Source organism: Filicampus tigris, chromosome 16 (genome assembly GCF_054856515.1).
Source record: "Filicampus tigris isolate MCC_2025a chromosome 16, RoL_Ftig_1.0, whole genome shotgun sequence".
In the NCBI taxonomy this organism is placed as follows: domain Eukaryota; kingdom Metazoa; phylum Chordata; class Actinopteri; order Syngnathiformes; family Syngnathidae; genus Filicampus; species Filicampus tigris.
Genome location: NC_141232.1, coordinates 12,487,019 through 12,514,467, shown reverse-complemented (window position 1 = coordinate 12,514,467; position 27,449 = coordinate 12,487,019). Strand labels below are relative to the sequence as shown.

The window sequence follows — 27,449 nt, the reverse complement described above, 5'->3', positions numbered from 1 at the left end:
CTCACATCCTTTTTTTTCCAGTACAGTACAGTAGTGCCATAAAAAAAACAATACCCCTATGGATATGTTGTACTTGAAGTCATATTTGTTGCTATTATTATCGTATTATCGTTTATATTTGATTTCACAGATAAAGAAAATACATGAATACATTGTCCACTGTTAATACTGAATTATTTTGGTGTTTTATATCTTTATGTCATACGGTTAACCTGACACAGTTACTCACGTGTGAATGAAAACCAGCACAGCTTTTTTGAGTAGACAGACAGTACAATTGATGACAATAGTAATTTCCAAATTAATGTTTGGGACTGGTTACTAATTTTGCATTAAGAGAGCACTAAGGATTTAACTTTTCCCATTGGAGATGGCTGGTGGTTACCAGTTGTTTTGACAGGAAACAAATCCTTTGTGAAGAAATGACGGGATTATCGGACACATTACAACATAACGCACCCCCTTCCTTCATCTCTATCACAATAGTTGCTCTGTATGTTTGTGCATGTTCTCTATCGAGCTGTCCATCCATCCATCAGTAGTTTTATACTCTATATCCATCTTCACATTCATCTAACATCCATCACCAACCATTCATTCATTATCCGTTTTTCTTTCCATCTATCCGAACCCACATCATCCACCCATCCTTTCATCATCAAATGTCCATCCAACCATCTACAGCGGGACTCGCAAACATAGATTCTGACCATAAATACCGGAACCTGGTGGATTCTACCACCCAAGAAAATACAATTTCAAAGAGCTACAACAAAATTAAAGCAAAATAACCAATTCTTTATTGCTGACTGAAATGAGGACTAGTGAAGTTTTCACAAAACATTTGGTTTGCATGGTTGAGTGCGGAGGCAAAAGGTGGACCCAAGTGCAGGGAAGCATGAAGGCAGGACCGGTGAGCTGGGGTAATTTTAAAAAAATATTTTCAAAAGAACAAAAATGGCAAACGTGGTCTGGGGAATTAACTGTACTAAATTTAAAAAGTCTAAAAGGCATGGTTCAAAGCAACAAAGAAACACGAGGAGTCACTGAATTCACAACAAAGGAAAACACACTGCGCCATGACGTGTTACTTGACAACCAAAATAAATCTATAAAGACTTAGAAGAGGAACTCAAGTCAGACATTTTCAGTAATATGTTCTATGCGGCGCCTACTAGTCTAAACATGGCATTCTGAGTCATATTACGTTTGTGGAATATAAGTTAAGCAGTAAAATCTACAGGCTTTTATCCAACTCAAGGGCTTTCATTTTGCTACTTGTTGTCAACTGAAAATGACATCACAGTGCCAAAAGGGCTCAAGTAACGACTGTCACGACTCATGTGTTTTCTGGGTTTGGTCAGGTGACATTTGCAAGATGAGCCCTAAGACACTGTGTGTTGTCATTTTCAGTCACCAGAAAGTGACAAAATGGCCACTCCCAGAGATGGATAAAAACAGGTGGCTTTTGCTGCTTGATTCATATTCAACTAATGAAAATATAAAGCAGGGAAATAAATATTGCGAAACCTTGATTTAAATGACTAATAAGAGGAAGGGGTCTTCTCTGTTAAATTGTGTTGAGCCACAGGTGCTTCTAATCAAGTGAGCCCGTTAACCTACCGGTTGAGTAGAAGCACCTGTGGCTGAAGCCAAACTGTCAAATTGAATCCTAAGTCCACTTGGGTCGAATCGAATCCTTCCACGAAATAAAATAAGAAAAATGAAAAAAAATGGACATGCATTAAGTGTTTTTTCACAGGACAGCAACTGATTGATAATGAAGCCAGGCTCCATGTTAAGATTTTGGTTCTCTCTGGAGATGTGGGTTAAGAGGCCACGCACTGTAAAAACAAAACTTGTATTTTTTGGGGGCGAGAACACTCATTTAAGGCGGAATATAAATGATTGACATTTATGACAATGTTAGTACAACAAAGCTCCAAAACAATTTGCTGAGTTGTTACTTTAATCTTTAAATTGGGGAACAATACAGGGGATAATTAGTTGGAAAGTCTTATTTCTTTTTTTACAATGCAGGAAAGCCAATTTTCACATTAGCAAAACTTAAAAAAATATTGGTTGTATAGCCCAAGTTGAAATGTTATCGACATTTGTTGCCTTGAAATTTTGAGTTTCCTTTTTTTTTTTTACAGTGCACTATAAAAGGTGGTCTCTGTGAGTTGAATTGGAAGTTATGCTGGTGTAAAAAGCATTAAAGGGGAAGTCAACCCAAACTTGTATTCTTTAAAGAATATGCTCCCAGCAGGCCCGCTAGTTGAAACACGGCATTCTGATTAATTTTGCGTTTGTGGAATATAAATTAGGCAGCAAAATGCACTAGTTTTTAGCCATATCTGGGGGCGGCCATTTTGTCTTCTGTCGACTGAAAATGACATCACAACTGCTCACAACGACCAATCACAGCTCAGATTCAGAAAACAGGTCAGCAATGATTGGTCGTTGTGATGTCATTTTCAGTCGACAGAAGACAAAGTGGCCGCCCCCACTTTGGGGGATGGCTAAAAACGAGTGCATTTTGCTGCTTAAGTTATCCAGTATTCCACAAACGCAAAATAGTGGGCCTGCTGGGAACATATTCTTGAAAAAAATATTTTGGGTTGACTTCCGTTTTAATGAAAAGTAAAAAAAAAAAAAAAAAAAAGCGGATTACATGTACACATACATGCTAGTTATGTTTGCTCTTATTTGAAAACATTTACTACTTATCACGTTCTAAGAATCGATTATTCTCCCAGCCCTACTGGCAACTGTAAGGATATCTATGCCTGTGTGCTTGTAAGCTCTTCCATCACAGTTTGGACTAAGAGATGTTGTTCTTTGACATATTTTGTCCCCTCCCTCCCCCACTGATTTCTGTTCCTCAACAGTGGTGGTGCAGATGGATGTAATCCCACGCTAATCTGACTAACCTTGTAGTCTGTAGTCTGGGTTTAATGTGACTCTGATTAAAATCCCTCCCACCATGGCAGTCATTAGTTAATTAGATTACTAGCGTGTGCTAATTAAAGTGACAAGGTGGAGCTCTTGAAGTGCGAGGCCTTTGCAATTTCATGATGATTTTATTTTCGATTTATTCTGGTTGTGCATTTCAAGCCCCGCGTTGAGTCAGATGTGTTTGATTTGCAGTAACAGCCTTGATATGAATCAAAGTAAAACAGTGTTGCAAGCAAGGTCTGTTCATTTCTTTGGAACGAAGATGTAGCAGCAACGGTTGGCGTATGATTTAGTGCTGAGGTATGGTTTTCCAGATGGAAAGAGAGTCGAGCGCAGGTTGCTTGACTGTCGTCCTCGATGATCTTTACAGCTTTCCATTTTGTCGGGGCTAAGGTCCCATGACACGCTTGTGTGTGCTGTGCATTTTTAAGACGTCCTTCAACGTGTTTACAGCCCTAAGCCTTAAGGTTGCCTTTGTGGCGGCCACATTTTAAGCACATCTGCAGATATCTCACAACCTCGTAGATAACACAACCATCCCTGTGGGTTCTTCTCGAATCCATAGACGTCCTATTCGTAGAGATAGACCGATATGTTAACTTTGTTGAAACAACTTTAAGCATGAACAATTTATCAGATTTACATAACGTTGATTTTTTTACATTTTTTATCCTTATTATAAAGTTTTGACAATAAACATCTTTGTTGTAAAATTCTAATGAAGTTCAGGGAGCTCCCAGTGCCATCAGCATGTCTTCAAAAGTTACATGAAACTTAAACAATAGCTCCATCTAGTTTTCTACAGTAACAGTACAGTAAAATGACAGAAATGTTAAAATTTCACTTATCTTTTGATTTCAAACAAAAGCAAAAGGTATAGAGTGTTCCCATGGTTAGTAGACACGTACTGTAGTGTACCAGATGACCAGTAGGTGGTGCCCATTCTCCAGTCAGCTGCAACCGCATAACTCAGTTTACCTTGACACGTTTGCCACATTGGGGCAGTTTCCACTTTCCAAGCGTGTCACAATGAAAATATAAACCATCCAGTATAGTGCTCTTATTTAAACATTTGTACAATTAGCTGAATATTATTTGGCAGTCACTTCTTCAGCCATTGCAATAGGTACAACCCAACTCTCCTGTTGCTGCCGGTATTATTTTTCCATCGTGTGTTTCCTGTTGTGATTGCTTGAATGTGGGGGCGGGGGGGGTTAGTCCGGGGGAAGCCCTTGAGGACAGTCCCTAGTGTTAGTGTTTACATTTCAGCAGTATTTGCGACAGATGTCACGGCCGTGGTGCCTCTCAAAATAAATACATTTGGTCGGTGCACAAATGAAAAGAATATTCACATGCGTTTGTTTTGTTTTACACAAATCAACCACAAATTTGTTCATGACATGTTGCGTGCATGCCTATCGCCCATAGATAACATGTTCACATCTTTTTTTTTTCTGCAATGTTTGTATTATTAAAATGCTACATACATTTGTTTATATTTGCATATAATTACATCTGCATCTTATGTCAGATGGTAGCATTAAATCATTGTTCTGCAGTAATTGGGTCATCCATCTGTGCTGTCAAAGGAAGAGGGACCCTTTTTTTGTATAAATTTAGACAATGCAAGACCGTAGAACAAGCTAGTATAGACAGAGGGTGTCGTATAATTAGCGCTGAACAATTATTTGAATTCAAGTCAACATTACACTAGAGTAGAATGCAATTTTCTAATCACAAAGGCTGCAATTTGGAGGAAAAATATCCCCAGTAAAACTGCTTCGTATATTTTATATATTTATGAACAGGGTGTGTAGAAAAATTCAGTGCTTAAGTTGTGTTTAATGTAAGATGAAAAGTTCATGTAATAAAGCCAAAGATTCGTTTGCATTATTGTGTTCAATATCCCCCATGAACCAGGAAGTAGCCTACTAACACATAAACAGAAGGACTAACAAACATTTATTCGTCATTATATTTTTGTAATGTATTGTCTCTACTGTTGATCATTAAAGGGCAATGTTCGAAGTGATTCTTCACATATTTAGCCATTCCTCCTCCTTACAGATTTGTGGAAAAATCATTATATTAAGCTTTTGTAAAAACTAGGGATAGACAGATTATCGGCCAGACCGATTATCGGCTCCGATATTCAGTGTTTTGACGAATATCGGTATCGGCCGTTTTTAAAAATCTGATGGCCGATAATCAATTTAAAATTGTGTTAACTTAAATGCACTATTTATTTCAATTTTTAGTTAACTTTACAAGAGATTCTACTTACCCTGGGAATACTCTGGACCTTTTGTTTTTGTTTGAAATGAAAAAAAGTTAAGTGAAATTGTTAACATTTCAGTCATTTTGAAATTATGGAGGACTTTATTTACTGTACAGAAACCTATATGGCACTATTGTTTAAGTTTTCATTTAACTGCTGATGACCGTGGGGGCTCGCCTTTTCTTTTTTTTTTTTCTTAAGAATTTTACAACAAACATGTAATAATATGCTCGCATTAATAATAATACTCTGCAAATATGAAAAATTGTTCAGTAAAGGTACGCTTAAAGACGTTTCAACAAAGTTAATAGTTTGAATTTTGTTTTAGATTTGGTCGCCAATATTTTCCTTTTAGCTTAAAATTAACATCAGCTCCAAATATCTGTTATTGGCCTTCTTGACTACTAATAATCGGTATCGGCCCTGAAAAAAAAACATAGGGCTAGCTTTAGGAACAGCACAAAGACGAAAAAAAATACCATTCTTTTTTTTTTTTTTTTTTTTTTGTTTTTTTTTTTGCATAATGCATATAGAGCCAAAACAGCGGGTGGGGGAGTCAGCCAAATCTGCCCGAGCCCACCCTTTCTATTGCTAACAAGGACACGGGAGGTCACAGAGAGCAGTAACTGACGACAGATGGCGAGTGTGCGCGTGCGCACGCGCACGCATGCATGTGTGTCCATGCTTGCCCATGTGTGATTCACATGAATGAGCTTGACGCCATGCCAGCACTGAGTCATGTTTGCCTGCCACAGGCTGCCGCGAGTGACTCAGGGATAAGACATGAACTCGGTATCTGTATTTCCCGCATCTCGTTAGCTACCAGAGCCCCAAGAGGACATGACCGGAGGGCGCAGAGATGCTTGCTTTTTATCAAGATGAATGTGCAGTCAGTGCTCATGGTACAGAGCTACAGACCCAGGAAGCAAAGAACAGCCTAGTACCTTTGTAGTACCTTTGGCCAGTAGCTGAAATCCATCTCAATGGAGCAATGCAGTAGTACCTTGAAGAAAGGTTCTGGGGGGAAAAAATCAACAAAATCAAATCAAACATGCTTTAAAAAATAAAGAAACTAACTGACACTACACCTTCCGTTTGTAAAACGAACTAAAACTAACTATAATTATAAAAAGTCCTTCATTTTTGTCTTGTCAATTAATATCATACATGAGCTTTCGAGGTTCATTTTAAAATGTGCTTATTTCGCTATTACTCTATGTCCATAAGAATGAAGGAAAGTCAAACGGTCGTTTGAGAATTGTTGTAGTAGTGAAAACTAACTGAATTTCAGAAACAAAAGTCAACATGAAATAAACACTAATTATGTTGCAAAATCCCAAACAATTCTAACCCTGACTTACACCAGTAAATTCCCCAAGAACAACAATATGTTGTTTTCCTGCTTAATGTGGATCAGATTTGGTCTGTCTTGTGCTATTTTCCAACCGCCGTGCAAATGCATTTCAGTGCATTTCGAGAGCATTTTCTTTCCCGCGCTGGCATATGAATAAATGTGCTAGCCGTTCCAGAATGTGTCTTTTATTATAATGCATATATACTGTATGTGAGGGAGGATGCAGCTTTGGGTTTTAGACTCAGGACTATCTTTTCATTCCTGCTTGTCATTGAGGATTAGCACACTGACACACATTACACACACGCAACGATAGAATAGCTACTGCATGTTATTTCTAAGAAATAAGATGACAACTCATCATTGCAATTAGGATTTTGTGGGACAGCTCTTAGACGGGGATTATGTCTATTCCTAGACTAGCCATGCAGATAGTGGATGGTGTTTTATAGGATTTGGACCTGAGATGCACTGTGATTTCATTTTAGCGCTATACATGTTGAATTATGCGTAATGCAAGACATTAAGATGGAGCCAAAGAAGAAAATCTAGCAGTCCTAAAATAGTGGCGACAAATAACAAAGATATCATAGCAAAAGGATACAAATCAGTTGAGGTAGTGTTAAAAGTAAGGATGTAACGATTAATCGAAAATCGATTTAAACTGCTTGAAATATGCATCGATGTAAAAAATAAAAGGATCGATATTGTAATCTTGATTACAAAATGATTTGTAATTGATAACAGTCAAATCTATTGTACGTTTATTTATTTTCATGTTTAATTCTGGAACTGATAGGACAAAAATGTAGTAAAGTGTTTTTGTAAAGTTACAAAAAGTTGTAGCAAGGACAAAATGCAGATGTTAAATAAAAACATCTTTTGTTTTTAAAATGAGTTCTTCATTTTGTTGAAAAAAATATTTAAAAGAAACGAATCGAAATCACAAACTGAAAATCGAAAAATGAATCAAATCAGGGCTTGAGTGAATCGTTACGTTCCTAGTTAAAAGTGGCCATGGAAACAGGTTTAACGTATGCTAGACTATCAAAATAGTCTAAAGTTGCTTCAAGAAAAGTGGACTGGATTGGATTATCAAGTTTTAGAATAGTAATGAACATTATGCTGTATTATGTAAACAGTAAACTATCAATTGATTATTTACCATATACATTTAGTAATTGATTTTGACAATGTTATTTCATTTGCAAGTAGGTAAACTCAAATATGCAGAAGAAACGCACATTCAGGAAAACAACAGAACATCCGCGTTCTCGGCAGAGTGAAACAACAAAAGAACAACTAGAACAGAGAACAAACTATCAGACTGAAAACAAATGAAGAGATTACAACAGATTTAACAACATCGAGATCATGAGACAGATCAACAGATTCAACTAACGCTCCAGATGGGACTGTGACAGGTTGTGCATTTGTAGTTCAAGACTGTATGTTAATGAAAGTTGCTGAAACAAACCCACAAAAATCTCAGGGGCCCATAAAGCACTGTAAAAGATCTTTTGGGCTGCAGCAGATGGAGACAGAAGCTCCAACAAAAAGAAGGAATAAGCAGATGGCTCTAAAAAAATGCGAAACAACTGCTCAACTGGGAAGGGCCACCTAAAACCCTGTTGACCCAACTCCATCGAGCCAACAGTGCGGTTACAGGACCTCAAACAACTATAATTATCCTAGCGCATTTGCTAACGAAGTACACATTTTGGAATGTTGCTTAATGGGCCATATACCGGGAGGAACAGTTTAATTGGGATGTTTGGGGGTTAATGAAACCACAGATTGGAGGAAGGATGAAAATGGATGGATAGATGCAAATTTTGGACAGATGACAGAGCAGTGCTTTGATAGCAAGGATGCAGTTCAAACTTTAGGACAATGAAGAGTGACCTGGAAAATTAATGTGATACACACATTTGCATACGATAGAATCCACCGCCAAAACCCGGTGATTTCAACCCAGCAAGTGTGACAAGTGGGTATTAACCCATTAAGGCCTCAAGCGCCTGGCTCGACAGCTCCCCAAAACCTAAGGTCGCCTTTGGAATTACCCTTGAAAACCTGAAGTTCTCCCAGAAATTCAACACTTACAAAATGATTAATATCTCAGCCCCTGTAGCAGACAGAAAGATAATTCCAAAACAATTCAAGAGCTTAGACATGTGGCTTTTGCACAGGCAGAATTTATTATTATTTACTGTTTCAATCGAAGATGTAAAAATAACGTGTCAGTGCAAGAGAAGCAGTATTTTAATAAAAAAAATCGAGTGGTAATTACCATCCTCTATTCTGTTACAAAGACGTCAATATCGTAATTGTCTACAAAGCATATCATATCACGTTCGACTGGTTCCACCGGTTGTGCACGTCGTCTATATATCACTGCCGTTACTTACTTTAATCAGTAAGCGATCGACGGCATCCGCCATTAGCCTACCTACGGCTCGAAAAAATTCCACGACATCCTCCGCCGTCCCGCGACACCGTCACATGTAGATTCTGATGCATTAAGTTGGCTAAGAAACGGAGAATTGGATTAAAAAAGGACGGTGACATATCCGCTCTCCCGGTTTGAAAGGTAGAAAGACGCAACAGCTCTGTTCTAGTGGAAGAAACGCGGTTTTGCGGTCCCGTCCTTAATGGGTTAAGTGTGCTGTAATTCTTTTGTCCTTTGCGTATTTTGACGGACGGCTGTCAGAGATCTTTTATTGTTATCTGTTATATCATTATACATCATCGTATTTCCTTTATCTGTGACGGATCAGTAATGAGTAGAAAACAAGTAGAAAACAAGCAGTTTCTCGGTGGCGCTTTAAGATTTGGGCTTTGGGCTTCATCGAGGCGTCAAGGTAAAGAGCTGGTCTTTACAGCGTCAACGCGTCACATATCGTAATCTGCAGTCTCTTCTTGTTATTTGCGCATATCGCAGATGTCTATTGAGATACATCGTTAAACTTTGTGATTCATATGTCGGATGTATTTGGCCTATGCTAAACAATGTTGTCATACATGGACATTTCTTAATAGTTGATGATCTTTTGACAGGAAGTCCATCGTGGGCAGTCATGTTCCGAAACAGCCTGAAGATGTTGCTGGGAAGCAAAAGCCGCAAGAACAATGGTGGTCAGTGTCATCATTTGTCATTATGAATCTTGTGAAACAGCTCTTGTATTGTAGCCCTTTTGACAGAAAGGCAGTGAAATTAGAAGAATACGTCGAGACTTTTTTTCAAGCAATGAACCATGTAGATAAGTGACAGCTTGACGTTTGGGGACCGATCAGTGAAAAAAAGATTGTGAAATAATATTATCCTATATTATCGGGATGTAACGATTCACTCAAGCCCCAATTCGATTCGATTTTCAGTTCCCGATTTTGATTTTTTAATCAATTTTTAATTTAAAAAAAAATTACAAAATGAAGACCAAAATATGTTTTTATTTTAACATCTGACTGTGTTCTTGTTATAAACTGTAACTTTTTGAAACTAGAAAAAAAAAAGAAAATGAATTAATAATTTTGACTGTTTTACAACATTTTGTCTTATCAGTGTTTTGTTAGTGCCAGAACTAGACATTAAACTAATGTACAATAGATTAGACTGTTATCATTACAAATGCTTTTCTGATCAAAATTCCAATATCCATTCTTCTATTTTTTTACAACATTATTTTAAACATATACAGCGTTTAATATATTATATAGTACACTTCTTGAAAATTGCTTCTTGCTGTAGTCATTCAGTATGCCATATGTAAAAAAATAAAATAAAATAAAAAAATAAAAAATAAAAATGTAAATGTAAGCGCCATTTAAAGAGCATCTCCTGGGCTCTGCAAATTGAGGCCAAAAAAATGATTGGAGTTTTTTATTAGTATAATTCACACAGTTTAAACAGTTACTGTTGCAGTATCTTTCATTTCCTAAAAAAGACAGACTATGAATCCGGGGCGGAGGGGGTGGGCCTGGAAAAAACAGGGTGGGCCTGAATATTTCTCTCACTGAGCACAATCCTCCTGTCACGACGCATCGTATATTCAAATACAATGACAAACTCAATCATATGAAGATCAGATCTTCCTTAGACAACCACAATTATGCCATTCTTAATATTCGATAAAATAAAAAACACAAATTCAAAAATAATTTCATAATTTACTAAAAATGCAAAAGTATACATTTTGTCATGAATCTCACTGGTTGGGCAGTCTGTCAATCTGGCTCCGCCCCTGCTATCAATGTCGCACTTTCCTAAAATGATGACATGCAAACTGTTGTTTTATTTTCAATGTCTTTTTGAATCTCTTGACAGGCGGTGGCAATGTTGAGTCCACTAGCTCAGAGATGAGACTGACAGAAGGATTTACTCGTTCCCTTCCTTCCTCTCCTCTTAACATTCGCCAGGCCAAAAGAACAACTGGTAAGTCCTTGTTGTTGTCGAGAGAACGGCCAAGCAGCCAAAAACATTCATGAAAGGGGCCATCTATCAGTCCAGCCATTTTCTATATTGCCCATCATGCTCATGGCCACAGGGGGGCTGTAGCCAATCCCAGATGATTAAGGGTGAGAGGCGGCCTACACACTTGACAGATCACCAGCTCACATTCACGTTGACGCTTAGAATTTAAAGTCTTTAATTCATCTGACATGTTTTGGGACTGTGGGAGGAAGCCTGATTAACACAACTGCCATTGTCTCGCTCTTTGTGATGGGCATGAGAAGAGCCTCCTTTAGTGGACTGTTTGGAAAGAAAGCTTTTTTTTTTTTTTTATCACATAGTCAGCAAACAAAAGTTCAATTTTCTGAATTTTGATGGCTAGGTGCGCCTTATAATTTTGAAATTCATGTTTGCAGCATTGCAACATGAAATGATGCTAATGCAGCAAGAATTTGAAAAAGAATTTTTTTCAGAGTTTGAGATATTCAAAAAAAAAGTGCATTTCAAACAATGATAACCCAAGTAAACATAAAATGCAGTTTTTAAATGGTGATTTTATTTATTAAAGGCCTGCGTGCGCACTGCGCAGAAGAAGAGACGGTCGACGTCACTCCCGACGTTGTGTTTGCGGAAGTAAATGTGGTCCGGCATGTCGGGGCATTTATACAGTGAAGCGATTAGGTAGCAGGTAGAAATAAATACAGTATTTGGGGAAAATCACGAGGCACCGCTTTACCATCTCATTTCATGGAGACATCACTAACGATGACGTCACGTCTTAACCTTGTGTAAAAAATGAATCTATCCGAGCCGTGGCTGAATTGCTACAATCGCCATAAATGTCCACTTAATGCTTCATGTTTCAAGTGGGATTAAATTAAAGTAAAATATAAAGTCAATAATGTTACTCAAAACAACTTTGCAGATTCGATCACCGGCTGCCAGCACTTTCCCTCCGCATTTGGGGCTCCGGATGACGTCAATGTCGGATATATGCGACCTGGCCGTTCAGACCGCGGACGCATTGAAAAAATTCGCATACGTATCCAATCTAGGACCACATATGAAAGCGGCCCAGGTCAGATTTGAAAAAATCGGAATTGAGCCGTTCAGACTGTCATAAAAACATCCAATATAGGTCGCATAGAGGCAAAAGAAATTCGATCTGGGTCGCATTTGCCTGCGGTGTGAACCTAGCCTCAGAGAACATCTTCTTGTAAAGAACATTTTTGGGTTGACTTCCTCTTTAATTACAGGTCGTTTAACTGCTACCACATTTCCGACCATACTAGTACAACCTAGTTGATGATATTGTCACAACTAGAGTGACTAGTGGGTATTTACGCCTAAACTAGTGTGACTTTTGACCGTTTGGCATTGGCTATTTCTTCGAGTGAAAAGTTAGTGGATTAGACCACTGCAACTAGTGTGTCCCGTTAGTTGGAAGGTGCTTAGATACTGACTAGTGTTACAAGTGATAATTTGTGCATGAATATGTACAACTAATGAGCATGTGACACGAGCTATGACAAGTGTATCACTTAGCATTAGTTGCCACCTAATGTTGACGAGTGGAGGAAATAATGTCTGATATTTCATATCAGACTAAATAAAATGTGTTTTGTTTGCCATCCAAACTTCCATGATAGTGCAAGCACAGCTGTCTTTAGATGAGGTTGCACTTTCCAGGGCACCTTCCCCTTTCTATCGGTGTCTGTCTTGACTCACTTACAGCTGTGTGCCTGATATATTGTGTCTAGTAAAAAGGGGGTGGTTTGAACTTTGACCCCTCATTTTCCTTAGTGAGAGATAAAACGCAGAAATGTGAGCCACCCCGTGTCACCCTCTCCTCCTCGTGCTCCCCCTCCTCCTCAGTAGGGTTGATTTGACACACTTCCACTAAACATTCCCATGTGCTGTACCAGCCGTGGTCAAAAGAGGAACGTCAGAAAAGCACTTATACTGAGTGCCCGGTGTTCATTCCTCTAGATGTTCTTTACTCAACTCACCAAACCTTTCACCTAGCAACCGAGAGCACCAACTGATTCGGGGTGTGAAATTGAAAATGATTTTTGTTCAAGTCCCTGAAAAGTAGGTGGACCCTAAACGCACTCTAGTGCTTTGTATTGCTGGCAGTTCTCCGGTTGGAGAATCTGTGGACCGTAGAAGCTGCTGTCGGCTGTCGGCTGTTTTTTTGTTTTTTTCTGGATGTGTTAAAGCCTTTATGTGGGAGTCTAATGGCAATATATTTCCAATTTTAGAGAAATCACTTCAGTCTCCGTAGACTCATAATGAAAACTGATATCAATACAATTGTATTGCATTGCAGCCCGTGTGGAGGTTGGCCAGACATTAACTTGCCATTCAATCAAAAAAAACGACTTCATAATAAACAAACTAGTTAGGATAAGAAGACAAATAGAGTACATACATGCATTTTATTTTGTAGCTATTAAGATTAAGATTCTATGACCTACATTCTTGTGTAGGCAGTAATATTATCCTGTCATTATTTGAAACATATGTAAAACATGGCCAACAAGTACTTTATACCTTTATTCCAGAAACTGACTAAATGTAGCTTTTTTTTTTTAGGGGGCACGATCCGGTTTTGTAGGCGTACAAAAGTTTCTCTGGAATAAAATGGATTCGCGGTTGGATGTTCTCTATATCATTGTTCAGTCCAATTCAGCCGTTCCCCTAGTTTGTAGCCTTCTAAAAGAGAAAAAACTTTTCTCAAGAACTACATTGCCGCGTGTTGAGCTCCCCGTGCTATCCCGTCCCTCTTTCGCCTTCGTGTGTGTGTGTTTTGGTTGGAGGAGGGGAGTTGTGATTTGCGCTGCAGTCAGACGAGAGAGATCGTCTTTCAGAACAGATATGGAGGCTCTGCCTTGGAAAAGAGAAAAAAATTGAAGACTTGAAGCCATTACTTATTTACCTGCAGAAGAAGATCGTCATACGAACTTCAGCCTTGCTTATTGTTTTCTTTTTGACAAAGTCTTCGGCAGATCTCCCTGTGAATGAAAATGCTTTGCACTTTTAGACTAAAAGGAGCAGTGGACACCCCCTGGTCTGGTCGGATGTGAGTTGCGGTCAACGTTAAAAGCTCTCTATTCATGAGTGCGTGGACATTCGATTATCCGACCACTAACTCTGTTTTTGTGTTGTACTCTCCTGCTTACGGACTGGTTTTATTGTGCCGCTGAGGAGTTGAAGCTTAAGTATCCTGAGTGCTTTTCTATTCCTGGAGAGTGTCGTTCTCCTGTCTTCTCATTCCCAGCGTCTGTCTCTGCTTTCTCCTTTGTGTTCTCTGGAGAAGGTGGAGCTGGAAACTCAACGGCGGTGATGATACATTTTCGGTGGCCGACAATTGTGAAATGATCGCAGCTGAAAGGCAACAAACGGTGACGCATCGAAGGACCTTTTTCATTGTTCATCCCGCTAACAGAAAGCTCTTTTTCTGGGGAGACGACATCCCTTTGATGTTTTGACGCCACCCTCCACATGGAAACACTCTGAACCAATTACAACCTGGCTCGTAGCTAGTTATGGACTGCACGGCGGCTATTTTGAAAGCATGTGCCCGTTCAAGGACCGTGTGGTGTAGGCATGAGCGGGCCTCCGTGCACCTCCCATGGAGGTTTGCGGAGAACTGCCGTTGTGGGACCGTTGGCGGCACCTTCGGCCATGCCTCCTCGCTTTTGCGAAGCTTGCTGTTTTACGTGTGCTGCTGTCTGACTCATGAGGAAAACTCGGATCTGTGTCGGGATTGGGTTGATCTTCCCATCAATGGAGAAAGGAGGAACCGGAGAGGGAGAAGATCTGAGGAAGGTGAGAGTCCAAATGCAAAATTAGTAAGTTCTCTATGAAAGATTGTGTACCATCTACGTAGTTTATTTTTACATACGATAACTTATAGAACATCAGAACTATTTTCCGGTGCAGCTCTATATGGGTCACATAGGTTTAAAGAGTCTCACTAGCTTATTTTCTCTGTGTATGGGTTAATTTCGTTCATTGGAAGTCATACTTGTGTATCAAGACAATCTTATATTGCACATCAGCAAGTTACTAATACACTTTCATTAAAGTAAGGAGTTGGAATTGATGTCTTTTGTGAACAAATCAGAAATATTTACGAGAGAGAAAAAAAAATTCTAGGCTGAGACACAAATTATATTATTGTAGTAATGGTAGTAGTCATGGAATCAATAGTAAGACGTAGCTACATGACTTATCTATGAATAACGGGATCTAGTTGACCTCATTTTTTCAAATGTGGTGAAACAAATGCTTTTGGTCCAAGGTCAGTCTTATGCCAACACTCATTGGCTTGATGACAAGTGATGACCCATATCGTAAGGCTGCTTCTTGCTGATTCTATTGATTACCCTTTTGATAGATAACTTCTATCCACCAATCCATTTTCTATAGCGCTTGTAGTCTTTCAGGTCCTCATTGGTCTGGAGCCTATGCTAAATTTCACCATGGACTGGTCACTAACCAATGCCAGAGACCATATAGACAAACTACTATTCACACATATGGACACTTTAAAATCTTCATTTAACCAAACATGGATTTTTTGGGGGGATGTGGGAGGAAATATCCCCCTCAAAAACATGGAAGCACAGGGAGAACATGCTAACGCCACACAAAAAGACCAGGGCTGAGATGCTAACTGCGAGACAGTCATGCTAACCGCTCGGCTGCTATGCTACCAACACGTAACTTATCTTTCGTATAGACACCTTCATAAAGGAGGAGTTTTCTGTGTTAAAATTGCTTGCAAGATTTGAATTTAGCCTCACTTCACCAATCACCAAGCCATGATGGAAAGTTGGAGGGGGAGATCACAGATCTTTGAAGTGACCGCCTTCCATCCCGATCGTTCGTATCTGCATGTGAACACGGTTGCCTCAGGTCCCTTCGGTCTGCTTCTTATTCTGAAATTCTGAATTCCGAAAAACAACTTTGGTGCTCCCTGAACTGGGCTCTGTGAAACACACTGATGTATTGTGTGATTTCAGACACGAGGTTTTCGTGCGATTTTAGAAAAAAGTAAGTTGTCCGAGGCATGGAAACGGCGTGGAAAACCTGTCACAAAGAGCAGCTAGATATCATGTTGAAAATGATACACATTCTTTCTCCAACTGTGATGTTGTTTTTGATTCCATCTTACAGTACTTCTTAGCTTCTGGGTAGTGGTTTTGGGTACTCCTTCCTACAGCTTAGTAAGTTATATTCAGTATATTTTTAGACAGGGTTTCCAAATCACATCTTTGGAAAAGTTTGAGACAAAAAGTTCAGACAAGTCAAACCTCAGGACTCCTGGTCAGACGTTGTACGTTGAGGTGCTAGTTTCATTCTTCTTCCCTTCTCTCATTTTTATCAGCCAAGTTAGAAAAAGAACAAAATGCAACAGCCTTTATAAAATGAATAAAAAAATCAATAAAAAGCTACAAAAAAGCTGAAGAAAGGAAAAGGAATAGAGTAGTTCTAGCAACTCAGGAGAATGAGATGGAAAGACTTAACTGCTTGTGTCTTTCCATTTTATTTTTGTTCTGCGACTTACACACTCTGTCATTGACTGACCACACATGACTCTGTGGTCGCATGCACAATGTGTTTCTATTATTTAGTCCACCAGTCATCAATTTATAGCTGTAATTATAGACTGTCAAGAGACGGTATGATTTTTCATGCTGTGGTTTCCACACGCACGTACACGCACACACGGACAGGAATGTGGTTGTGCGCGTGCGTGTGTGTGTGGGTGTGTGTGCGTGTGTGGGTGTGTGTGTGTTGTGGGAACATAATGATGAAGGCTTACCAAGTGGCATAAATGTTTTCATTTCGCGATAAAGATGTTGTGGGGTTCGGTTGATAAAAATTTTATTTTCATTTTATGAGATTGAAGTGTACAAATGAAACCAATGCAACATGGCCAGAAACGCCCAGAGACAAAAGGAGCTGTGATAATCACTCTTAAACATAACAGCAAGAAGAATTCATTGGGCTCTTGTCTTCAAAAGGCCCGAAAAACATGTTCCACTTTGCTCATACTTGACTGGGGATATACAGTAATAGAATTGGGCCTTTTTTCCTACCGATCAATGATGAATAATCATTATAATATATCATTTGTCATTTACACAAAACCAATTTTATCTCAACATGGAAAATACCTGAAATTTAAGAAAAGAAAATAAATCAACTGTGTTTTGGAGAGTAAAAATGCAAACGACCACATAGAAAAAGCTCATCTTTAACAAAAACAGAGGGGCATGCTTGTCATCACGAGTCGTTCACTTTCAAAACGCACTGTAAATGGAAGGACACAGGGCTTTTTGTTTTTCGTCCTCTTCTAGATGATTTTCCCGAAAAGCTGACATTTGCTGTGACAAGAAGACACATCACTTTTATAACTTTAAGTTCTCAATCCAAGTGGTACCTCGAAAAGCAAGCAACTCGACTTGACTCAGTTTGGCACATAGTTCTTCAAATGAGTGGCTTCAAGCTGTTTTTTTTTTGCCTTTATCTTGTGTGAAAATGAAAGGCGTAACGGCATTTCCATTGATTTGAATCCAAAATTGCTTACCGACTGAAAATGACACAATCACAATCACAGCTGCTCAGGGCTCAGGTAACCACCAATCATGACTCAGCTTCAGAAAACAGGTGAGCCGCGATTGGTCGTTATCTAAGTCCTGGGTCACTGTGATGTCATTTTCAGTCACCAGCAAGTGGCAAAATAATCGCTCCGTAAGATGGCTAAAGACAGGTGGATTTTGCTGCTTATCCCATAGTCCACAAATGCAATATCAATCAGAATAACATGTCTAGACTAGTGGAGGTGCATAGAACATATTATTGTAAAAAAAAGATTTGGTGCTTGACTTCCTCTTTAAAGACAAATGTTACTGTGCAATTTTCATAGTAACAGACACATTTGAAGGCACTGTATATATAGTACTGCTATTACTATACTCTATATTTACTACAAAATAGTTTCTTCCAAGTGGGCGTGGACGTCCCTAACCTCATTGCCAATTTCGTTCAGATGCAGTTAATTGGTGTCATGTTCACAGTCCCTTCAATTTTCTGTTCATGCGGTTGGAAAGTGGTAAAATTGCAGTGAAAACAGATGGATGCTTCTAGGTACAGGATAAAAAAGATTACTTACCAGAAAGAGCCAAAATAGTAAAACCAATCTTGAGCTAATCTTGTTCATGTGAATGCTTGTAAGATGGTGTCTGGAAAAAAACGGATCTAGTATACTGTATACTGGAGTAGCACTCCGATTAGTTAGTACAGGCTTGGCTGTACTAACGAGGGGGCTGTCAGTTTTGACTCACAACTGTGAAGACTGCCAACAAATAAACAGGTGTGTTTTAGGTTTGGTATCATGAAGAAAGGTTAAATATTTGTTTGCACAAACCATAGTGGCAATCTTAGAGCATTTAAAATCTTACAGCAATAATTTGAATATTCTCCCTGCCAAACATTGCTATAATGATGTGATTCGTAATTACCCACTTCCAGTGGGACCTCAACGCCTTAGAGTTTAATGTTTGTCTGAAGCTATCGATTATTTTGGTATTCGGATATCCTGCTAAAAATTCTATTGGATAATGGGATATTCGGATAAAAAAAAAAAAAAATTAACTTAATAATGAACAACCAGCTGGTTTTCATTTGTAGATCAACACAATTTTCCTGTCTAGAAACATTAGTGACATTTCAGGCAAATCTCTCACCACAGATTTTTGTCTATGAAACAAAGTGGTGTAAGAAGCACAGTAGAAATGTTTCCGGTTAAAACAATGCAGTTCAGCAAGCCTCATGTGTTCAAAAGTGATCAGTAGAAACGGCAAAGTTAGACTTAAGTCGCCTTATTTGGCTTACACAGTTTCGTTTGACTTTACTTCTCAGTTCAATAATAGTGTGCGATGAAATGAGCTTTTCACATGTAATACCCGTAAGCCTATTTATATTCTACAAATTGGTTAGAGACTACATATATTTTACAGAGGGATGAGATTGGTTCATGATGCATTTGTCCAAAGAGAAACTTTCCTTCATATATTCTGCATGCTCTGTGAGTCACAGACACATTATTTACCAATATGGACTCTGCCGTACTTCTCATCAGCAGAAAGATCCTTTTTTTTTACTCATTATGCTTGCTTAATAATGCGTAACGAAACTAATTAGCAAACCTTTGTGAGATTTTTATCGGTGATAAATTATCAGAGACAATTTCTTCCTCTCGCGATCTGCAGGTGAAGAGGAGGAGTTAGGACCACCTCCCTCAGTGGATGAGGCAGCTGATGCGTTGATGACCAGGCTGGGCTTTTTATTGGGAGAGAAGATAATTAATGAAGAACCTGGGTCACCTCACCATGCCCAAGTGGATGGACAGGTAATCGCAAACGCAGATGCAGATACACTATGTCAGCAAAATACCTTTCCCAAACGAGTTGATAAGAGCAGAGTCGCCGATGACTCACTCATCTGACGTCTGTGCGGCCAGCGTGCATCCACTTCCCACTTGATGATGGTGTGAATGATGTCTCGCTATGTGACCTGTGAGTCAGTGGCAACCAGTCCAATGTCTAGTCAGTGTGGATAGACACCAGTTGACCCCCATGACCCTAAGCAGTGTAAAAAATGGACGAATAGATAGAAATTAAAGGCTATATTCTATTACAAAAATGACCCTGACCTGTGACAAGTTATACAGAAAAGAAGCATCAATTTATCAAGAATGTTCAATTACATCCATCCATTATCTATACCGTTTATCCTCACAAGGGTCGCGGGGAGTGCTTGAGCCTATCCCAGCTGTCTTCGGGCAGTAGGCGGGGGACACCCTGAATTGGTTGCCAGCCAATCGCAGGGCACGCAGAGACAAACAAACATTCGCACTCACAATCACACCAAGGGGCAATTTAGAGTGTTCAATTAACCTGCCATGCATGTTTTGGGAATGTGGGAGGAAACCGGAGTACCCGGAGAAAACCCACGCAGGCACGGTTAGAACATGCAAACTCCACACAGGGAGGCCGGGGCCGGGATCGAACCCATGACCTCTGTACTGTGAGGCGGACGTGCTAACCAGTTGACCACCGTGCCGCCTGTTCAATTACATGACACCATTAAATTCTCAATTAACAGCATCTCCACAAAAGTGATGCCAAGAGAATCTACACTGTTGTTTCTTAATCTCCTCTCTCTCCCACAGAGGATCTCGCCTTCCTCCAGCTTGGACAGTAGCAACACCTCGCCTTCATCCACATTACAGCCCCCTGCTGGCGTGGAGGGTAACAACAACAACAAACCATCCATCCATGCCTCTGTTACCTCCCCCACATCAACACTGGAGAGCAGAGATAGTGGGATCATAGGTATGGATGAAACTGTACATTCATTTTAAGGTTGTTCTATTCATTTATAAAACATACATTGATTTCTGGACAATTCAAGTCAATTTAAGATGATTCATGACATAAAATGTCTAAATTCCATAACTTACTCTTACAAAATATTTTATCCGTGCCGCAAACCTCAATACATTGATATACTCTATTTTGATATATAGGTGGTTTGACTTATTTTGTAACATCTCTATATCGTGTAACTTATGATCTCAGGTTTTGGACAGGTGTGATACTGGTTTGGCCGCCGTGTGCATATCTGGTGTTGCTCACCGTCGTCTAAGGAATGCTCAGTGAGCTTGTGTGAAAGCTCAGACGTGGAAAATTAGCGGGAACATTATTCTTACCTAGTTGTATTTGTTGTTGTCTTTTTTGTCCCATTTTAACCCTTGCAGACTCTCAGGTTCTACGGTACCTGCCTTTTACTAAACACCCATAGTAAGAATGAAGACTAAGAAGCTGTGTTGTCTTTGTGAAGTCAAGATGCTGTATAAATGAAGTATTGATTGAATGAATATGGACATATATGCAATTTAGTATGAGAACCATAAAATGATTGATCACAGAATAAATCATCTTTCAGCTACATTGACCAGCTATTCGGCCGAATCAGCAGCAGCGCGGGAAGACAACGCCAAGCACCCCAGCGACGGTTACCAAGACAGCAGCCTTAGCAGCCTCCAACTATGGCGGCAGGGAGGGCGGCCAGTGGTGGCATCGACTTCCTCTTCCTGTATGATAGGAACAGGAAGCTCGAACGATGACTTCCTCTACAGGGCGGAGGACAACGTAGCTTCCACATACAGCCTTAACAAACTCCACCCAGATTGGGGTCAAGACTCGAACCACTTGTCTGGATCCACCCACTCCATCCCGCTCTACCTTATGCCTCGCCCCAATTCGGTTGCTGGTAAGATGAATGGCCTGTGTGTGTGCATGTGTGTATCAGACCCCGCTGCCCTTCCTGTTAGGAAGGAAATCTATCTCTCCTCCAGTTTTGTAAACTTGTGAGACAGGAAAGTTCTAGAGCTTGCTTAGATTTCATGACAAAATTGAGATGTAAACACATACATAGCGGTCGGTATATGCAAATTTTCTAGCTGGGCTTTTTGCAAACGTGAGCTCAAGATGCCTGCAATGTGAGGTGATACCTGAAAGCCAAATGTGTCAATAGTGGATCTTGGCTCTTGTTATTAACTCATTCACTGCCACTGACATATTTATTTGTCTTTTCACAGTCCAGCAATTCAATCCCAGGAATTTCTTCTTTCTTTTTCAAATTTTTTTCAAACATTAGGGTTAAAGAGGTTCTGAACATTTCTGGCAGCGAATGAGTTAAACAGTCCAATATCCTCCATTTGATATTCACAGAAAGATACATAAATCTGCATATTCAAGATATGAAGTCCATCAATGATATTTTCCATAAAATTAAGAAAAAAATCCTGCTAAATAACAAGATGAGGTGGTTTCGAGGAATTAGGGTATGAATCACAGTTTCTGCTTTTACTCCTACTTCTTAGGAAAAGAAACTCTCAAGAATCCTAATCATCCATCCATTCTCTCTGTACTGCTTGTGCTCACTTAGGCCGCAAATGTGCTGTAGCCTATCCAGCTGCCTTTAGGAAATCAACTTGGAAATCAGGAATATACCTCAAACATTTTAAAAATCAAAATTAAAACAAAATCTGGAACTGCATGCATTTTAGTGGCTATGCATGTTGCTTTACAAAAAGTAACCGGAACACTCTAATGAACAGCTCAAACTTGTATTTAAGATGACAATCTGGATCTGTATGATCCTTTGAACCACCTGAATGCTGTGGACCTGCCAGTACAGAGAAACCAGTTTCAAAGCATAAAGAGTGAGATGGTTTTATCTCATCCTCCCTTCCCCTTTCTCCATGGTCACTGACTCATGAACACTCGAGAAGTGCACTTGGGAAAGGAAGGAAGTAACATGTATGACGTCTCATAACACACACACACAGGATATGAAGCAGAGTTAGCGCTAACATTCTCTGTGGTGTTGGTTGTGACTGGATTGACTCTTTTCACACATTTGGTGAGTTTTCTCTTCTTGTACACAACATAACTGAGTCTTTCCAGCATTTTGCAAAGTAAGTGACATTTTCTTTTGAATGAACTTGTGAGCGCAAATTGTAGCTGTGCTTAGGTTTGCACTTAAAAGTTTGCAATGGTGTTGATCTATTGTTGCATTGCCTTGTACACGTGTTCCTGGTGGTGTACGTGTAATGCAGAGAAGAAGCAAACCAATTAATCTGTATCTTAGTCACATTTTTTTGCCATTGACCGTCTTCTGTGATGGCATGATCAAAATAGAGGAGCTCCATAATGAATACAAACCCAATACTACTGATCATGGATAGCAAAGCTCCTGTACATTCTGCATTTCTGCTATGCTTTCTATTAAACAAATGGGCTAATCTACTGCATATTGAAAGTCATTCAAGGAATTCAAATATGGAGACATATCACTATAATTTGCATTGTGGAGGTTGCACGTGTTTGTTTTAAACCTCAATGTGTTTCCTTCTGTATATGACAAGTATACTGCTTGGATACTGCTATTGTTAGCACAGTTTAAAGTGGAGGTCAACCCCCAAATTTTCTTGACAATAATATGTTCTATGTGCCTCCACTAGTGTAAACACAGCATTCTGGTTAATATTGTGTTTGTGGAATAAGCAGCAAAATCCACCTTAGGGGGGCGGCCATTTTGTCACTTTCTGTGAACTGAAAATGACATCACAGTTGCTCAGGGCTCAGGTAACGACCAATGACGGCTCACCTGTTTTCTGAAGCTGAGCTGTGATTGGTTGTTATGTGATCCCTGAGCAACTGCGGAGTCATTTTCAGTAAGCAAAAAGTGGCAAAATGGCCGTCCCCTGAGATGGACAAAAACAGGTGGATTTTACTGCTTAACTCATATTCCATAAATGTAATATTAATAAGAATATCGTGTTTAGACTAGTGAGGCTACGTGAAACATAATATTGTAAAGGACATTTTGGGGTTGACTTCCCATTTAAAGGCAACCGTGTTACTTTAGTTCTGTCAAATTGTCTTTGTTCAGCCACTAGTTCCGCACAACTTGAAGATCTGGCCTACCTTGATGAACAGCAAAGGCCATCTCCTTCCAGGGCATCCCTCAGAATGCCCAGACAGAATTCTGGAAGTCGAAGTCAACAGGAAAAGCGAGGTAAAGACATGAAACCCAATTTTGCAAGTAGCACAAAATGTGTACACAACACTTTCTTTCTCTCTCTGCAGTTCAGTTGACTCCATATCTTAGCCTGAAGCCCCTCCATTTTGAAATTCCCGGGCTGCTGTCTGATTGGAGGTTTACTGGAAGGGAGTGGCTTTTTCAGGAAGTCGACACCTGTCTCTCCAGCGATGACCCCTTAATCAATCGAGGGGTGGTGATTGTCGGAAACATGGGTTTCGGCAAGACAGCCATCATTGCCCGGCTGGTGGCACTGAGTTGTCATGGGAACCGGATGTGGCCAACATCATCTGGCATCCAGACGCTGCCCAAATGTAAGCAGAAGCAAAGTATTTAAAATAACCTATGGTGTGCCATTAAAATTTAAATACAATGGAATTTCCAAAATCAAACCCATCTATTCTGTGACATGAGTTGGCTGTGTTAAGAAAATGGTGTTAGCTGTTAAATTTGTAAATCTAATCCAACCACTGCTGGTAATTAGTCGTCAACCACATATTTGATTCTTAAAAGTTGAGACTCATCCTTTTGCCTTTGCCGCTTTAGGGGTGGTTGGTTTACCAATTCAAAAGAGTATCCCAGGAAACTGAAATCCAAATGAGTCAGAACGACACCAGTTGAACAGCATCAATGACAAATACTCTTCAATCTCCCAATTTCCAAATTGTATAACCTTTACGACATTTCACGTTGGTGGTTAAACTGGTCAAATCTAGCTTTCCGTCATTCACAAAATAGAATATTTGCTGGTATAAATAAAACATTTGGGGTTTGAGAGAGTATAGAATGTACTGTATCTGCTGTAGACATCTTAGACAAAAAGCAACTTGGATTTTAGACTAAAGACCCCCAATGCGCTATTCCACCCGCAAAGACAACCTCATATTCCAGACAGCTGAGTCATCATGCAGAAGGAACGGAATCAGCCAGCTCCGTAACCAACAACTAAACGCACTGCCAAACCAATCGCCAGAAAGGCCCATGATATAGCGGAAAATAAAACACCAAAGCAGTGAGATACTGTATGGTTATTGTTAAGTAGAGGCCACGGTTGCGGAGATGTTTTTGCATGTGTGCTTAGCATAAAGTCGACTTCTATTTCAGACGCAGAATCTTTCCCCCATGATTCATTGGGACGAGGAGGAGCGGATGAAGGAGGAGGGGGTAGCTGTCCAGGGACACCGGAGATCAAGAGGAGACAGCAGGAGGCGATGTTGAGGCTTGCAGGACAGGTAGTGACCCTGCTTTAGAGAATATACACAGACTGTGTCATCAAAAAAAAAAAAAATAAATAAATAACATGCTGCCACTCACTCAAAAACTATACCAATGTATTCCTTAGGCTTTATTTTAGAAACTGTACATTTTTCACTGTTTACATCTATTGTACAAAAAATTGAGGGCATGAATTCAGTTTTTATCTGCTATCTTGATGTCACTGAAACAATTGCTGAGCAGACAGTTTTAAAACAAACTGCAGCCTTTATGGAAAGCTGATTTTAAAACATTCCTGCGCTGTTCTGGACGGTTTTCCTGCCATGATTTCCTAACTGCCTTTGAGACTGCAGACGCTTCAAATCGGAGCAGCTGTCAACCGTGACGTTCAAGTCAAGACTCCCTTATTATAGCATCACACTCCTGAAACATCTATCGGACATGCGGCCTGAGACCCATTCAGTAACTATGAGGGTTGCGATTTATGACCTGGAGATTTGCTGCTGACAGCCAAATCTCTTGGCGAGCTTTGGGCAAGCAATAACATCATCTGCAGAATGTTGACAAATGTCTGTCATCCGTATAACCCATTTCCACAAAAAGACAAACGATATTTATATTAACACCTCTGCTACATGGACGAAATAACAACCGGCCTATTACAGAGCATATACTGTACTTTCTATACATGGGTCGATAATGGCAAATGATGTCCCTGTCTGTCGTTGCAGGTCGTTTCTTATCATTTCTGTCAGGCTGATAACTGTCACACCTGTTTGGTGCCGGAGTTCGTCCACAACATGGCGGCAACGTTAACCGAAGCCCCTCAGCTGTCAGCATATCGAGAGCTGCTGCATCGATCGCAACAACTTCAGAGCTCGCTCAGTCTGCGATCCTGCATTCAAGACCCAAGCTCGGCACTCCAGAAAGGAATTCTAGAACCACTGGATTCTCTTTACAAGGGTGAAATATGACTCCGCTGAATGTTTTAATTTTTTTTCTGTGCAACAAATTGAGGCAAATACTGCAAATGGTGTGATTCTGCTTTGTTTTTCTCCAGAGAGGAGGTTGCACGTGGAGGGGGCGGGGATCATTTTACTGATTGATGGTCTAAATGAGGCAGAGTTCCATCGACCGGACTACGGCGACACACTAACGTCCTTTTTGTCTCGGAACATTCACAAATTTCCTTCATGGTTAAAGATCATTGCCACTGTCAGGACCAATCAGCAGGTAGCTCACTTCATCTCTCCACATGGATGAATATGAGACTCATCCTGTTCACCAAATGTAACCATGAACTGTTTTTCTTATTCTCAATCAGGACATCACTCGGTCTTTACCGTTTCACCGCATCTCTTTAGACAGGATGGAAGAAAACATTGCCATAGATCAAGACCTGCAGGTAACACGCAGGTTAACTGACTGTATTTGTGCTCTTGATATCTTCAATCCTCATATATTGTCCAACCAACGGTCCTTTTTTAGGGTTACCTGATGCAACGTATCCACAGCAGCCCTGAGATTCAGAGCAATGTGGCGCTTAGCAATGGTCGCCTCGACAACACGGCACTAACCAAGCTAATAAGCCATCTGAAGGCCTTAAGCAAAGGCTCATACCTCTACTTGAAACTCACCCTGGACTTGATAGAGGGCGGATACCTGGTTCTTAAAAGTTCCAGCTTCAAGGTGTGCATGGGGGTGGGGAAAAAAAGACAGTAATGGCAAATAAAGCCTGCTTCATTTGAGTTATTTATCTTTCTATATACTGTTTTTTTTTTTCATTTTTAGGTGGTTCCAGTAAGCCTGGCAGAAGTCTACCTGCTACAACTAAACATGCGGTTTCCCACTCAGTCATCGTTCCTGAGAGTTCTACCACTGCTTAACGTAACTGTGGCTACACTGCACCCGTTGACCGACCAACAGGTACACACAAACAGTAGCTGAAATCTCATTTTTGTTCTGCATTCTGCCGCAATACCAACTGGGTAAACATACATTTGTTAAAATATAGGCCAAGACTAAGGTAGGCTGTGGATGTGCAAGCACCATGAAAACATCAACAGACTCACTCACATAAATTCTTTTTGTGGGTCATTTTTAGTATTAGACAACATCTGTACAAGCTTAGCGAGTAACTGAACAGTCTGACATTTTCATCAAAATTGAGTCTTACTGAGAGGCTTTGTGGATGGATCAGCATGATTTCTTTTCATTCTTAAAGTGGAAGTCAACCCAAACATTTTCTTGACAAGAATATGTTCAATGCAGGCCCACTTTGTCGAAACATGGCATTGTGATTAATATTGTGTTTGTGGAATATGAGTTCAACAGTAAAGTCCACCTGTTTTTGTCCATCTCAGGGGTCGGGCATTTTGCCATTTGCTGTCAACTGAAAATGACATCACAGTCGGTCAGGGGTCAGACAACGACCGAGCCGTGATTGGTTGTTACCTGAGCCCTGAGAATCAGAATGCCATGTTTAGATGAGCGAAGGCGCATGG

The 27,449-nt window shown here is 40.0% G+C and overlaps 1 protein-coding gene across 3 annotated transcripts in view; it reads left to right on the top strand.

Moving 5' to 3' along the window:
* Positions 1-27,449, top strand: part of tanc2a (tetratricopeptide repeat, ankyrin repeat and coiled-coil containing 2a) — a 40,169-nt gene that overhangs the window by 411 nt on the left and 12,309 nt on the right. The window contains exons 2-14 of one of the 3 annotated variants that reach the window (XM_086056061.1): positions 9,651-9,728; positions 10,918-11,025; positions 19,329-19,468; positions 20,291-20,453; positions 21,067-21,393; positions 23,581-23,706; positions 23,778-24,044; positions 24,835-24,962; positions 25,677-25,908; positions 26,006-26,178; positions 26,270-26,350; positions 26,434-26,634; positions 26,737-26,871. In XM_086056061.1, coding sequence (XP_085912187.1) covers positions 9,671-9,728; positions 10,918-11,025; positions 19,329-19,468; positions 20,291-20,453; positions 21,067-21,393; positions 23,581-23,706; positions 23,778-24,044; positions 24,835-24,962; positions 25,677-25,908; positions 26,006-26,178; positions 26,270-26,350; positions 26,434-26,634; positions 26,737-26,871 — 2,139 coding nt within the window. In that variant the 5' untranslated portion in view covers positions 9,651-9,670. Of the gene's footprint in view, positions 1-9,650; positions 9,729-10,917; positions 11,026-14,156; positions 14,875-19,328; positions 19,469-20,290; positions 20,454-21,066; positions 21,394-23,580; positions 23,707-23,777; positions 24,045-24,834; positions 24,963-25,676; positions 25,909-26,005; positions 26,179-26,269; positions 26,351-26,433; positions 26,635-26,736; positions 26,872-27,449 lie in introns of those variants that run through there. The other 2 variants (XM_086056062.1, XM_086056060.1) reach the window with 2 other exon arrangements.